The sequence below is a fragment of the Heteronotia binoei genome, chromosome 1 (assembly GCF_032191835.1).
Source record: "Heteronotia binoei isolate CCM8104 ecotype False Entrance Well chromosome 1, APGP_CSIRO_Hbin_v1, whole genome shotgun sequence".
NCBI classification, from domain to species: domain Eukaryota; kingdom Metazoa; phylum Chordata; class Lepidosauria; order Squamata; family Gekkonidae; genus Heteronotia; species Heteronotia binoei.
Genome location: NC_083223.1, coordinates 52,131,392 through 52,148,021, shown reverse-complemented (window position 1 = coordinate 52,148,021; position 16,630 = coordinate 52,131,392). Strand labels below are relative to the sequence as shown.

Below are 16,630 nucleotides of genomic sequence, written 5' to 3'. Positions count from 1 at the left end.
AGATGTGCTGAAAGGATTCCTGAATGTAAATATTCAAGTCACTGCACCTCTATCATGGAAGGCTTTTGTCGAGTTGGTGACCTTTGGAAGCAGTCATAGACTTAACATTTTTATTTTATATTACACAGCAACAAAGAGGAGTACAAAGAGGAGTCTCAGTTTTTATTTTATGTATTCTCCCCCACCCCCATCTCTGACAAATAGGCCTTAGAACTTCCCTCTGGATTCCATTGCCCAGCAAGTCCTCTCCTCTAGCACAAGGAATCTTGGAGTGAATATGTTATCTCACTATGGTTCTGTACCAAGCTCTTTTTGTTAGTCTTTAAGGTACTTCTGGACTCCTCTTTTCTACTGCTCCAGACAGACAAACATGGCTGCCTATCTTGATTTATCACCAAGTTCCTATTATTCATAAGTTACTAACTTGTGGATCCTAGAGTTCTTCCAGAATTTTTCATCTCCACACTTCAGAGATCAGTTTCTCCTGGTGGAAATAACAGCTTCAGAGGGTAAGCTCTATGGCATTCTATGCTCATGGAACTTCCACCTATCTCCAGGTTAAAAAAAGAAAGAAAAGGTAAAGGTAATCCTCTGCAAACATGGAGCTGTTACCAACCCATGGGGAGATCACATCATGACATTTTTTTGGCAGACTTTTTACAGGGTGGTTTGCTGTTGCCTTCCCAGTCATCTACACTTTACCTGTAGCAAGCTGGGTACTCATTTTACCGACCTCGGAAGGATGGAAGGCTGAGTCAACCTTGAGCCAGCTACCTGAACCCAGCTTTTGCCGGCATTGAACTCAGGTTGTGAGCAGAGCTTGGACTGCAGTACTGCAGCCACGGGGCTCTTGTCTCCAGGTGCTGCCTCCAAATATCAAGGCATTGGAGTTGACAACACTAGTATCTGCAGAGAAGTATATGCAGCGGTGTTTCAGTGTTTGTAACATGATCTTCAATGGCAGGGCACGAAAACCACATACTGTTTGTTAGGAATCGGTCTTTCCCCTCTGTCCAGTTCTATGTGGTATATTTCATGCAAAGTAAAGTGTACTCTGCATATATGTTGCTCTTTACATGTTGGGACAAGCTGTATATGAGACAACTGGTAAAAAGTGTGTATGACAGCCAGTATTTTCCCGGTTAATTGTTCCCCATGCAAACTTAAATCTTCATACTCTTTCACGTCACACTATTTCATTTCACTACTATTCTTTGTGGACCATCATTACAGTGGTCACTTGAGTAACACCATGCAGCAAGCATCTCCAAATTGCTGACCTCAGTGACCTCTTAATAGGAAGTGACTACAGAAAGTTGACCTTCCCCCCCCCCTCGCCAATTGTAGCTCCTGGGAAACAGAGTAGGAGCTCTGCAGTGCACTTAGTATCTTTCAAAGGCATCTGGGCTGCCTTTTTCTAATATGGAGGGCAGGCAGCAATCTGTATAGGAGAATGGATGTGACCACCCTCCAGGGACAGAGTACATTTGCATCTGTCTCTCCTGTGAAGACTATATTACAGAAGCCACTTTAGACAGAATTAAATGATAGATGAAGAGGGTTGGGTGGTAGCATTTCAAACTACAAATGGAGGGGGTCATACTGTTTTAGTGCTGTCCCCTGTAAACAAAATCAACTCCCTGCACACTTTAAAGTGGCACAATAGGGTTATAAGAAACTTATGCAAACCACCTACATGAGGGGAAATTAATTTTTAAAAATTGCAAGTATAAACCTCTACCTCTAGTCCAAAGTAGTAGGGTGAATTTGACCTGTTATAGAATGGTTTTCAAGCTTGAGAACGATAGCTGCGACATGTTTTTGCGTGGCTCAAAATAAAAGTAAAATAACAGAACATTTGCTCCAGTGGGATCCTGTTTACATTACTGCATGAGGGCTGGCCTGAAAGGGTTTCTTTTCATGGGAAGTGGAATTGTGAACAGAGAGGCATTTTTGCCTTTCCAAAAAAGTGCATGGCCAAAAGAAGCAGCTTACATCATGGGCCTCTAGCGTTCCCACACATTTTGCTCCTAATTACTGTCCTCCTGGACAGCTGAGCTGTTTCAAACAGGAAGCTGTTTACAGATAACGCTTGTAACTGTGTTGGGCCTGATTTGCTGAATGTCGAGCAGAAGACGGTTGCCTTTGGGTTTCCAAGTGACTGAGCGTCTGGCAATAGGAGCAATGAGGTTCATATATACAGTGTCTGCTCAGGCACAGGCTGCAACGCAGTCCCTGTTTTCTCAACAATCATAAGGTAAGTGATGCTTTCAGTGTCTGAGAGAAGCTGATGTAGGGCGGGGTGGGGCAGCAAATGTGCGCTGAACAGGAGTGAGCAGCAACTTCGGGGCCCTGAGTGTCAGAGGGTGGTTTCCCGTTGGAAACTATCAAGATGCCATTGTATTCAGAACAGAGCTGAGGCTCATACTGTTGTCTGAAGCCTTTGCGATTTTGTTAACCTAATGCGTGCTTAACGTGCGTTTTGTCTTAACACATCAACACTTATGGAAAAGTCAAATGAAGCATACGTAAACCAGCAAAACAAACCGAAATGGATGCTTGTTCTTTGCATTGTTTGGCTGTGTTTTCTGGCGTTGGTGGTTAACAATTTTAAAATAGCAGGCACGTCTCTGCGCTTTTATAGAAGATCGTGCAACGTATTTTACTGGATGTTGTAGAGAACATAAAGCAAGCACAAAGTGGTGTATGTGTGTGGGGGGGGACAAAACTGGCTGCTGTTCTTCATAACAACCAGTTAATAGATCTAGTCAGAAATAACAAAAATGAGAAATGTGCTTCCCCCCGTTTCATAGAGCTGGGGTTGCAAGGATGTGGGCTGCATTCCCCGCAGAGCTAATCCACATATGTTTGGACTGCGGAAAAAAATGGAGTGTGGAATATTCTTGGCGTAGTTTGTTTTTCCTTTGGCTTAATCCCTGCCTGTCAAAGTGTTCTTATTGGCCAGAATCTTGAGAAGTAGTTAGAATGAAAAGATACAGAGTAGGTATGAAACATGTTGTAAAAGTTAAGTATCAATGAGACTTTTAAAAAGTTAGATTGGAAGGAAGGCGTGTGGGAAACCTCAGATGTCAGTGGGTAGTCAGCAAAAGGAGTGTATTTACTTCCCAACCTTTTTGGCACCAGGGACCGGGTTCCTGGAAGACAATTTTACCACAGACTGGGGGGGTGGGGGGTGGAATGGCACTGGGGTTTTTGCCACTCCTGACTGATCCCAAACCCATGCCCATTCCTGCCCACATGGGGGTCTTTAAATGGGGTGGGGAGAGACTGGGACTGTTTCTGGCCTCCCCACTAGGTAGCCAGGCAGCAGAAGGCCAATCAGCCTCCCCCTCCCATTTAAAGACCCCTGCTGATCTTCTGATCGGCAGGGGTCCATAAATGAAGGTAGGCTAAGGTTGCAGCAGAGCTGCCCCCTCTGCCAGCCTGGTACCCAGGCAGACATAAGAGGCGGTGTAGCCTTGCTCCAAGGCTGCCTCCCTGCTGCTTTGGAGTGAGTGAGGCCATGCTGCCTCTTTCATCTGCCCAGATCCCAGGTGGGTGAAAGAGACTGCGGGGCTGTTACTAGCAGGCCACGGACTGGTACAGGTCTGCAGCCCAGTGGTTGGGGACCTCTGCTTTAGAGTATTCCTTTCTCACTGAGACTCAGGGAACTTCAAAAACAACACAAAAAGCAGGATTGCACATAACAACCAAGAGTCCGATAAAATGGGATTATACAAATTAGAGAGTGCACTAAATGCAGTATAACACACACAACAGTGCCACAAAACTGGTTTACAGAATTAGTGGAGCAATGTAGTACAAAACAAAAAGTAACAAAAGCAACCTTAAATTCTGCAGACCCTAAATGAGATCCTATTCCCCCTATAAGGGCCCTCCTGGACAATTCTGTTCTATAAATTCTGTGGAATGATAGGAGTGCAGGAGCTTTCCTGACCTCCCCAGGCTGGTCATTCCACAAAGTGAGATCCACATCAGAGTATGGCTGGTAGAGTCAGGCGGGTAGCTGTGTTGGTCTGAAATTTGAGTCCAGTGGCACCTTTAGGACCAACAAAGTTTTATTCAAGGTATAAGCTTTCATGCACATGCACACTTTTTATCCAATTGCAGAGGGGCACCTTCAGTAGGCTCCCCTTCCCCGCCCCTCTGCTTCTGGCTTCCTATCGGGAAGAGCACAATGGAGAGGTAAATTGCTCACAGCTACCTGGATGTATAGCTTCACTGAGGACCTCTTAACAATAATTGACTGCTGATTGTGATTATTTCACAGTGCATACTTGGGTTATGCGCATAGCTGTTCCTGCTACTATTTAAGTACTTGGCCTGTGTCCATAGCTGTTCCTTCTACTACAAGCCATGTTCCATAGTTTATTATTGTAGAACATTTCCCTCACTTGTCTTCCAAGGAGCTCAGTAGGGTGTAAATCATTCTGTCCTTACAACCAACCCTGTTAGGTGGGTTGTGTGAAAGTGTGCAACTGGCCCAAGGTCACTCAGAAAGCTTCAAGGTAGAGTATGGATCTGGGTGTCTCATATCCTAATCTTGACTGTTTAATCAGCCTGCCACACTGGCTGGCTGAGTGCTGTAATAACCTGATCCTCAATCCTCCTTCCTTGCCCAAGAGTCTATGAAAGGCAGTGGGAGTGGTTGCAGGTGTGTGAGAATATTTGTCCCACTTACCTCCCCCTCTCTTGCCTTACTCTGATAGTGACCACTGCTCAAGGGCTACTCTTTCTTTTGCTGTCCATGGCCTGAGGTGCTGATAGAGGCTCTGATAGAGTGTGTGAACCACTGTGTGCCCCCTTCTTCCTGGCCTGCTGTCTGTACCCCAGTCAAGTGCTTCTGGTCTGTGCATGACCAAACTGCCAGGTGTTCTGGGTGAAACCTTTTCGACATGATTTGAGATCTTTAAAAAGGAAAAAAAAATTATTTATTTACGATTTTTAAAATCTCAGTTCACTAAAGCACAAAGTCATATTGAACACTATATCAAAACACTACAGGGTATTATAGGACTACGAAAACAGAAAAAAAACATGAAACTATGTTGTATGCTTGCTATTATTTTCTTCCATGGAATGAGTGCAAGCCCACTGGAACTTTGAAAAGAAAAACTGGCCAAGAAAGGCTTCCCTCCACTTGTCCCCCATTTCCTAGTTCAGGGGTGGCCAATGGTAGCTCTCCAGATGTTTTTTTTTGCCTACAACTCCCATCAGCCTCAGCCATTGGCCATGCTGGCTGGGGCTGATGGGAGTTGTAGGCAAAAAACATCTGGAGAGCTACCGTTGGCCAGCCCTGCCCTAGTTCTTGGCTTGTGCACCCTTCAGTTTGGTGTAGTGGTTAAGTGCATGGACTCTTACCTGGGAGAACCAGGTTTGATTCCCCACTCCTCCACTTGCAGCTGCTGGAATGGCCTTGGGTCAGCCATAGCTCTGGCAGAGGTTGTCCTTGAAAGGGCAGCTGCTGTGAGAGCCCTCTCAGCCCCACCCACCTCACAGGGTGTCTGTTGTGGGGGGAGGAGATTGTAAGCTGCTCTGAGTCTCTGATACAGAGAGAAGGGTGGGGTATAAATCTGCAATTCTTCTTCTTCTTCAGTATATCCAGACTTTTCCTATACCAACTGGGAGGGTTTCTCTTTGACCTATCCTGAAATTAGATTGGAGGATGTGCTGCCTTGCATCTTTTCTCTAATCATAACCAGGCTCATATTACCAAATCTTCTGTATACCAATATCCAAATAGCCATCTGTCTAGCCATTTCCTGGCATGTAGGTAAATGGTCATCTTCACCCTGGCTGTTGGTCCCCTTAAAGGGAAACTCATCTGCTCATAGAAATCTGATTTTATTGCTTCATTCCCAGAAAAGAATGTTTCTTCTGAGATCATCTAGTGTTAATCAAGGTACCTTGAATCCTCGGTCATCACAAGTCCTATAAAGTGAGATTTTTGGATCTATGCTTTGTGAAGCACTATTCTAGGAAGGATTATATGATTAAAACAGGAGGGGAAAGGAAAATTTGAAAGGGCTAAAAAGTGAGGAAAGAAACAGGGGAAATGGCAAGAGCAGAAAACGGGCGTTCTAGTTAAGTGTATATTAAAAAAGAACAAAACCAGAGGAGATATCAAAGTGAAGTGGCCACAAAAAGGACAAACTATGGAATTAAGTCTGAGAACTATCTGGGAAAACTAGGATGCCAGGAATAGAGAGAGACTGAGGGCAGACTGCATGTTAAAATGGCTCTCGAACAAGCTGAGGGTGAATGACCCTAGTGTTGCTACCAACACAGGGGCCTCTTGGCTCTGGCTCAGCTTGACCCTGGCCACCATTGGCTCTCTAGGGTGGCAGCAGCCCACCAGCAACTTTCCCAGAAAGGCCAAAGACTGATCCACTCTGATAGAAGAGAAGTACTGATAACTGTAAAGATGAAGAATGGAAGAAACTGAGGGTGGGAGCAGAGAAGGGTGTTGAAGAATACGTTTTATAGACATTGGGAACTGTTTCCAGATAATTCTAAACGCATAGCTGTGCTAGTCTACTGTAGCAAAACGAAACAGAAGTCTCACGGCATTGTGACACCTTGAAAACTAATATTTGTTCCAGCATGGACTTTTGTGAGCCAGGGCATCTGAAGAAGCAAGCCTTGGGTCTCCAAAGCTCTCACAGGAATAAATGATCGTTTTAAAAATGCCACTGGATTCATGTTTTGTCTTCTGTTTAAAAGATAAAAGCTAGCACTGAAAATCCCCCTGTTCTCACCCCTCACAAAAAGAGAATGGGCTTAAACAGTGGAAAGAGATTTTTTCCTTGTTCGGAGCCAATCGTTATGAACAGAAGATGCCAAAACCATAATCGGTTGCATAAATATTTTCTAGGCAATGCCCGAGCCATGAGTTGCTCTTTTTGGGTTTCCAAGTCCCAGGCATCCTGCAGCGCTCTTCAGTTGTTTTCCCAGTTACGGTGGAGCTGCTTATCTTATGACCAGCCCCTGGTGGGAAATGTTGAAATGACCTAAATAGCATAGATGAAGGCTGATCCCATGATTCCATGGGAAATTGGGTGTCAGGTTATGTTCATGTTCCAAAAACAAAAAAAGAGCTTTACAAAGCAAATATGTCCTTCTAGCTACAATGATCAGACTATGAACAATATACCATGGCATTGCACAGCCACATTCTGAAGCCAGAATAGTTTGACTTCAAAATCTACGAAATTATCCCATGGGAAAGATATGCATGCATGGGAGGAGGTGGTGTTCACCTCTTCTTCCCCTGCCATAGCAGCCCTCTAGCTTCCCCTTCCTGCTTCCCATGGGGGGCCCATCCCCTAGGAGCAGCTTTTCAGACTGCAGTGGGATGGGGAGACAGGAAGTTAGGCTTTTCAGCACAGACTGTAGATGAGATAAAACCCAGCAGCAGGGGTTGTTTTGTAGAAAAATAGGTGGTGGAGCTCATCTAGGGATTGTTATGCAGCTGTAATACTATTCAATGGACAAGGAGGTGGAACTCTCAGAAAGGTTCAGGAGCTGCGCTTCTGTGAGCTCCCATTGAATCTGAGGCCTGCCCAGTGGCAACATCCCATGGAATCTCTACTCTACATTCTTTCTGCCCATACCATTTGTGTGCAGGTCGCATACACACCCTTTCTATTTCTCTGCATGGCTTTGGGGGGGGGGGGTAGAAAAAGCTCAGCAGGAACTCATTTGCATATTATGTCACACCCCTGACATCATTGTATTGCGCAGAGCTTTTTGTAGAAAAAGCCCAACAGAGGTTATTTGCATATTAGGCCACGCCCCCTGACACCAAGCCAACTGGATCTGCATTCCTATGTGTTCCTGCTCAAAAAAAGCCCTGTTTCTCTGCCTTCTAAAGGTAAGAAGGTGTATGGCTGTTGTGATTTTTTGGGAGACTTAAGCTCTTTGAACCTGTTGGATGTCTTTGCAATTCCCATTAACTGCATGTTCCTTCTTTTCTTTAGGAGTGAGGGACAAACTCATTATGAAGAGTGATCTGGTTTTCTTTGTCTCTGTAATTAGCCTTGCCTTCCTGTCCCTGCCAAGGTCTGGATATGCTCAGCATATTTCAGAAGAATCCTGCTCTGTTCAGATTCTCGTCCCAGGCCTCAAAGGTAACCGCTATATCCCTTCCTTCTCTGTGTCTACATAAGCCCCTCTCTGCAACTGCTCTCTTATTTGCTGGGGTGGCTCAAACAATTGCTAGTTGTCTTGCCCTTGCTCAGGTGTGAACTTAGTTTTGAAAAATGTTGGTGTATTACAAAAAGACAAGTGTCCAGGGTCATGGTACTGAAAAAGCCACTGGAAGTATAGGTAGGACTATGGAGGGTTTTAAATGATCACAAAGTGCCACTATCCAGAACTCCATGTTCCCTTTTCCCTGTTCTATCCTGTATGCATTACTAGCTTGAAAACAGGCATGACATCAGGGCTTCCCTGTTAAGTTTTTATTCACACTTCTATTTTTTTTTTAAACATAGACCAATTGTCTCCATAAGACTTTTAATCCATCTACTGTATTGCTATACCAACCTTTCATGGAGTGATATACATACTGTTAGTTCTCCCTTTCCTATTTTATCTTCACAGTGAGCTGTGAGGTAGGCTAGGCTGAGGGGTGACATGATAGAGCAGGGGTGTCAAACATGGCTATCTGCTTCCTTCTCTCCCTCTCCTGCTTCCTTCTGCATCACAGCTTGCTTTGCCAGGCTTGCTCAATTGCACAGGAGCTACAGTAGCACCTTACTATTAACATTTAACAGCTGTTTTATCCAATTTTAACCAAATTTACAACGGTAACTTAATTGTATTTTAATTGTATTTTAATTTGTCTTTTGTATTGTTTGTATTTTATTGAAATCATGGTTGCTCCATGTCTGTGAGCCGCCCTGAGCCTGCCTTTGGCGGGGGAGGGCGGGATACAAAAATAAATTTACTTACTTACTTACTTACAGAGCAAAGCATCTATTTTCTCCAACTATTTTCTCCATTGGTTGAAACTCCTCCCTTGGGAAGGAAGGGGGGAGGAATAGCTTGCTTTGCCAGGCAGAGCTACTTAGCCAAGCCTCTCTTCCTTCTATTAGCTGAGGCTCCTTCCCCTCCTGATGGCACCAAGGTTTTGGGCACTGTGTGACACATAATGTTGGACTAAATGGACCTTTGGCCAGATCCAACATAGCTTCTCTTATGTTCTTAAGAGTATGTGACTGGTCCAAGGTTACTCAGCAAATATCAATGGCTGAATAGGGGGCTGAATGTGGAATCTCCCAGATCCCCATCTGACACTCTGACCACTACACTGCTTTAGGACTTGCTCCTTAAGACATTTTCTGGATTTTAACAGCCTGTTAGTTCATTCATTTTTGTAAGTAACTTTGAAAGCGTTTTGAGCTGAAAAGCAATTTGTGAATCTGTGCATTAAATATTGGCCCGACTGTCAGAGCCATCTCAGTTCTTCCTAAATTAAATGTTCTAAAAAAAGGTTTCCAACAGGAAAAATCAGCATATGAAAATGTCTAATTTCAGCTAGTTACACTATGCAGAATCTGGGTTGGGTTTCCTGGTTGTAGAATTGGAGTGTGTGTTTTTTTCAGACGCCCTCTTGCTCTTACTTATTTCTGCAGGCTTGTTGCCTGTTCTAGAATTCTAAATATTGATATTAATCTATTTTCAGTGCAGTCCTAAGAACATTTTCCTGGAAGTAAACCCTACTGAACAGGTTTCAGTATGATCCCGAGTAGACCTCCTTAGGATTACTCTCTAAGTGACTGCATTGCCAGATCAGTCGCTCTGAATGCCGAGAAATGTGTATTTAGGCCTCTGTTACATCTTTGAGATATCCTGTTCAGTTCTCTGCTTCATCTTCTGGTCTATGGTTGCCAGGCAAGCAAGAAAAGAAACCACTTTCTGCATCTTTGCCTTGAAAAGCAGGTTCATATGCAGAAATCAACAGTAGAAGAAAACCTTTCACCACCTAGATATAAACATCACCTCTTAATATCTGCATATCGCACTTCTGTTAAAGACTCAGCTGTCAATTAAGATGGTGGCTAGCTACCTCTAGGATGAAGCAAGGCAAATCTGAGAGCCTTTTTCAAATATTCTTTTGGATCTACTTCCTACTCAGGACTTTTTTCTATAGAAAAAGACCATCAGGAACTCATTTGCATATTAAGCCACACCCCTAGTGGCAACATTGTTTTTCTACAAAAAAGCCCAGTAGGAATCCATTTGTATATTAGGCCACACCCCTGATGCCAAGCGAGCCAGAACTGCATTCCTGCTCAAAAAAAGCCCTGCCACTGGGTACGATTGGGAGTGGGCCTTCAACCAACCTGGATTAGTACTTACAAGGGCCGGTTCTGGCACACCAGCATTGAATTACCTTTTTTCCTTGTATCAATGCATTTATATGAGAATAATAATACATAGATGAATACTGTATCTCTGGCCTTGAGGCAAGTATCCCTGTTTTTAAAATCAAGAGACAGTTGAGATAGGAATTGCAGAAATTATTTTTTTGTGTCAAATATTATTTTTTGAATAAAGATTATGGGTGGAATGGCTTTGTTACTACTAAAAGTAATTGTGACCAGTTGAGTTTCAGCACTTGTTAAATTGTTGTGCTTTGGACCTTCAGTAAATGTTTTAGTATATCTGTGCTTCACTCTCAAACTATCAGAGATATGTTTTTTCCCCTTGGCCAGTGGAGATGATGGGCAGCCGATGCAGAGCAGACAAGAGAAAGCACTACTTCACAAAAGGCACATCTAGCCTACTGATTGCCACAGGATGTAGAGATGGCCACTTGCTTTACAGGCTTTTATGAGGTGATTCGAGAAATTCTTGGAGGGTTAGGTTCATCAGTTGCTATGAGTTGTGATGGCTAAATGAAACCTTCATCTTTAGAGGCATTGTACCTCTGAGTGGAAACTGCCGGGGGAGGCAACAATAGGAGGGGCCTTGGCGTTTAGGTTTAAGAACAATCTGTTGTGAGGAGGAACCCACTTCTCTTTTCTGAAGGCTGCAGTCTGTCAACATTTTTGGCAGACATTTGGTTGACTTAGCAAGGCATAAGTATGGCTTGCTGTTTTATGCTATGTTTGTCTCTCATTTGGTTGTCTAAGTATTATACACTGTTCTGAACATTGGGAAAATGACATTTATGAATAAGCTCCACCACCTTCTCTCTGCGCACCATGCATATCATAAAATAGCTTTATGCCGGAAAATGTTTGTGTTATAATAAAGCTGCTTCAATAATGACACTGCAGAGCTCTTTTGGCATACCTGTGCTGTAGTGGAAACCATGAACCAGTGTCTGGAGTCAGTAAACAGCCTGGATACAGACAGACCAATAAAACCTATGGGCAAATGAACTTGATGCTGGAGTTCTGCAACTGGAATTCCAGATACTTAATTTGGCCCCAAAAAAGCTCTAGTGAAATCAAGGATGAGGTACTGAAGAAGATGCCTTTGAATTCCCCCTACATACATACATGTCATTTCTCTGCTCTGCATGAATGACTGTAGCTGACACATGAATATATGAAGCTGTCTTATCTGTTGACAAGTTACAGTGGATCCATGTTCAATTCTTTAAGTGCACTGAGTAGTTACGGTTTTTTTTAAATGCACTGAGTAGTTACCATGTTACATTCAGTGCATGTATCATGCATAATTATAGAGGTACTAGTTCCTAGTCCCAGTCTTAAAAAAAAATCAAAAATGCAAAGGTCCATGAAAGTACAAATTTTCTTATAAGAATAACAGATTAGGTTATAGAATCAACCATAGACTCAACATATAGCAAGAATGTCTGTTCCACCCATTCCCAAAGTCTTTCAAAGTGCAATAAATGCAAACTTTTTCAATAGGAGGGTCCAGGCTGTTTTTTTCAAGACGAAATGTTCTCACAAGAGTCCAGTGCTCCAAGTTGAAGAATTTCCAATGCAGCTTGGCAAAAATTATGTGTGATGAGGTCGTACTTGAACCTTCGTTTCACTTACTCCAGCTTCGATGAGCTTCCAATTAATTTCTCTAACACGTTTCAGATAAGAGACTGATGCTTCAAAATTCATCCATACACTGTCATAGTATTGTATGGATGAATTTTGAAGCATTTGTGCCTCATATTCCCATGTTCCCTGCCATATCAGAAAGCAGATTTAGTGCTAGTTAAGGGAGGAGATAATATCTAGAAGCATTTATATTTCTACATTCTGTTGAGTCTGTGTTCCAGAGACTCACCGGGATGTCAACAAGATCACCACCCATGTCAGAGCCATTGGGAAAACATCATCAGTCTCTGAAGGCAGACCAGTCTAACTGGTCCTCTATAGACTTTTGGAGTCCAAGAGCTAGGGCCAACCTAAACCTCCCTAGACTTCTTGATTGCGACAGAGGCACTGGTGGCATCAATTCCATCCTCAGGTTAGCACTATCCTGCCTGGAACAAAACTCCAAATCTAACATGTGTCCTGTTGAGTGTGTAGAGCAAATGATCTCTTAACAATCTACCAGATGGTAGCCATAACCAGAGCTGCTTTGACATGGATGTTGAGTCCCATGACTTGACATCCTTGGGGAGGGGTCCTCAACACCAAATAGGAGACCACCTCCGTCAACTCACATTGGGGCACCAAGGTGAATAATATGCCATAAAAATCTGTAGTCTATCCTCATTGCTTAACACCAGGTGATTTGGCCTGCTTGTGATGCCTTTTAAATGCCAGTCCAAAGTGGTTGTGATATATCTCCTATGCTGTCAGCTTACCTGTGGGTGAAATCTTCCAAGGGTAATATGTGAACTGGATAAAATAGTCAAAGAGGTGTTGTGGTGCTTAGAAGGGAAAATGAAGAGCAGAGGTAAATGGGCTTGCTTTTTTTATAACTAGACTTCATACAGGTCATACTTAAGGAAAGAAATTGGCAATTTGTTGGAAAACCCAGTAGACAGATGGAGGCATTAATCTTACTCCATTGATGACTTTTTTGACCTTGTGGAGCAACTTAATTTCTTAGTTTCCTCATTTGTAAAATCGAAACATTCCATTCTAGATAAAGTATACAGCCTTGTATAGTTTGTCTGGGCAGGAAGCTTATATTTTGAGTAGGGGGGAATCCTCTTATAGAATATGCCATATAAATGCTAAGAATGATGAATATTGCCACGTACAAGCCTTGCTGTTTAATGAGTTACAGCAATAATCTCATTTTTATCAAGTAATCAGGGACACAGAGATATAAAACAAAAAAGATGGAAGCCTGAAGGGAGGGGGAATCCCAGATCTGTTCATGTTTCTGTATATCCTGCCTAATTAGAAGCTATAATCATTATAGTGAGGGAGATTGATGAACAAATTCAGTGATGCACAAAATGGCCTGTGAAGGCCAAAGCTAATGCAAAATCTCTAAAAAAGCTATCAGCGCCTGATCTAAACTGCCAGGGGGCTAGGCAGCTAGTTTAGAGGAGTGCTAATGAGATTTAGAGTCTTTCATCTGTTGGCTGGAATCCAGCTCATGTCCTTAATTTCTGTGCAGATTTGAGTCTTGGTACTTCAGAGCAATCATATGTCTTCTGCTGGGAGCTGTCACTGAGGTGCTTCTGACCAGGGCATAGCATAATTGAACAAGGGAATCATCTCGCACTTAAGGGCCCTTCGTGTAACTGAGGCTACATTCACTGAAGGCAACGTCAACTCCAGTTGCACATTACTGAGGGCACCTCTTACTCCCTTTACAGGAGTATACTTTACAGAAAGTAGTGCATTCCCTATATATTCCCTTACAGGAAGGTTCTCTAAAGCTGAATTCTGTACTGACTTGAGATAGATTTGTCTTTTATTTGTTGTGATTGATCATGGGTATGGTGAGCACATTTGAATAAGCTTGCCATGAAGGTTTTTAAAAAATCAAATTGAAACCACGGGTAAACACAGATGCTCCTTCAAGCTTTGTGAATCCCAGTATAGTTCTGTGGTGGTGCCTGAATGTCTCCCTGGGGGTCAACAATATTGCTACATCAAACGACAGCAAAAACAGGTTTGTTGGATGGAGTGGCTTGTTATTTGAAACAGAAAGTTCTACAAACCCTCTTGGGTTTTTCACCCTTCCCAAAAGTTCATCAGGTTCTGAGGGACCCCTAGCTGTCCATTGCCATTCCCCTCTTAATTGATTGGGCTTTTTTTTTGCTATTGAGTTGTAACCTGCAGCTACAAGTGTGTTGATACGAAAGGTTAATAAGGTCCACTAGTATTTATATGCAACATGTGATGCTTCTTTGTGTTAAATATTGGCACCCACAGTGATTTATAATACGCCATCCAGCTCTGAGGGCAAGTGTTTTCAGCTGTAGTGTTAACAGCACAATTGCTACATGTTAATTGCAAATGAATTCAGTGGGGGAGCACTTTCATTTTCTTTGTGCATCACAGCCATTTGTTAAATTTATCACAACTTTTGAATTCCATGTTCTATGTAAAAAATAGAAGAGGAAAACAAAACAAAAACCAACAAAAACTCCAGGAAAGTCAAAATAAAATAGATTCATTTGTTCTTAGGGTTGCCGGGCCATCTGCTGATCCTCTCTGTTGCCAGCCGCAGTAAAAAAATGTTAAAAATGGTCACTGGCCTCTGGAACAGAGGTCCATCAGTGGCTATTAGTCACAGTGTATTGTTGGAACTCTGTCTGGGGCAGTGATGCTCTGTATTTTTGGTGCTTCTGGGGTGGGGAACAGTGGGAGGGCCTCTACTGTTCTGGCCCCACTGATGGACCTCCTGATGGCACCTGGTTTTTTGGCCACTGTGTGACACAGAGTGTTGAACTGGATGGGCTGTTGGCCTGATCCAACATGGCTTCTCTTATGTTCTTATATTCTCTGTGCTGGTATGTATCTTCTGGGTACAACCCAGGTGAATGGGTATCTCTAGGAATCACCAGCTACTCTATTGTTTTACCTTAGAGTTCTGGGCAGTTCCTAATGTTGTACCTGGAAGTGACATAGGAATGTCACATGCCCCCACATGTCCCCACCTCCCATCCTCCTGCTGGTTTCCAGGCTCAGTTTGGCAACCTGATTTCTGCCCCACATACACGTCAGCTTTGAGAAGTAGAGACACTATTCAAGTATCTTGGAATAATACATTTGTGGATCTGGACAGAACGCAGTCCCAATTTAACCATCTGGGGTGGAGAATTACCAACCTGAAGCCCTGATTTGCCGTCCCCCAAGGAATTGAGGAACTTGAGAAAAAACAGCTTCAGCATAGTGACTCTCTAGGATTTTGCCATAGTCTCTGTGGTGAAGACCATAGGACCCAGCCTAGAGTGCTTGCCAACACACTGTTGGGATTCCTTTAATTTAAAAAAAAAATAAAATTTATATATAACAACCAGATTTTTTAACTGAAACTTAAAGCAAGGCAGTACAATAACAATAATCTATCAAAAATACAGTGTATATTCTTCCTGTAGTTTAACAGTGATATACAGCTCACATAAGTGAATGAGAACACAAAAAAGCAATAAAGGCATTCAGATATAATTAATTCAATCATAATAATGTGGAGGAATCAAGGATCTTACAATTGAACCTTGGCTGAATGAAGTTTCAAGAAAAGGCAAGCATTTATTTAAGATGTTCACCTTACAACTAAATTCGTTGAAGGGTGTGATAGTGATTTTTATCCATTGTGAACATCTCCCATATTTTGGCATACCAAAGATGTTGTTGAAGTGGGTTGGGGTGTTTCCACTTTATGGCAATAGCCATTTTAGCTGCTGCTAATAGATATGGAATCAATTCCATGCAAATTTGTGGAATTTTTTTGTCTTGCCAAAAGTCTAAAAGAGCTAATTCTGGTTTGGGTGGGACAGGATTCATATACATTCCCCCCCCCCCCAAAAAAAAACCTAATTATTTTTCTACTACTAGCAGTGGATATAACTCCCTTCCTCTCTACAAGCCTTCCAGCAGGTGGAGGATATTGATGTGAAATATGGTACAGTATTTTAGTTGTCATGTACCAACTGCTGGAAGCCCTAATAGGGAGTCGGAATCAAACTGCTTGTATCAGCATATATTGATGTTCTTCTCATATCCATTCTTTTCCCAATTCTTCCTCTCCTCTCTGTTCCCTTCCTGTGCTTGCATTACAGGGTGTACGCAGATACAGGTAGAGACCTACTCCTAATTATCATTTGAATCTTTTTCCTGTGGATAAATCTGTCTCTCATTTTTAAAATATTATAAACTGTAAAATTGAGATTATTGAGCAAATGCAAAGTACCTGGTGTTCACAGCAAAGAAGTGTTTCCCCACAGAGCTAATTTTCTATTAACATATTGAATATGGTCCTGATTACACTGCTGTTAGGACACACATAGTGGGAGAAGGGATCATTACACATGTCAATGTCAGTGGATATTACTAACATTTTAAATTCGTGCAAATTTATTACAGCCCAGTTGTCCAGTACAATAAAACATGAAAAATGATTCATCAGCTCCTGTGAAAGACAAGTTTCCCCTATTCCAGCAAACATTTCCCCTATTCCAGCAAACCTACTGCAATCCTTATACAAGAAAATTAGG

General features: G+C 42.6%; 1 protein-coding gene across 2 annotated transcripts in view; it reads left to right on the top strand.

The window, feature by feature from the left end:
- Window positions 1–1,904: 1,904 nt before the first annotated feature.
- Window positions 1,905–16,630, top strand: part of COLEC11 (collectin subfamily member 11) — a 35,900-nt gene continuing 21,174 nt past the window's right edge. The window contains exons 1-2 of one of the 2 annotated variants that reach the window (XM_060234309.1): window positions 1,905–2,257; window positions 8,001–8,150. In XM_060234309.1, coding sequence (XP_060090292.1) covers window positions 8,021–8,150 — 130 coding nt within the window. In that variant the 5' untranslated portion in view covers window positions 1,905–2,257; window positions 8,001–8,020. The remainder of the gene's footprint in view (window positions 2,258–8,000; window positions 8,151–16,630) is intronic. The other variant, XM_060234318.1, reaches the window with a different exon arrangement.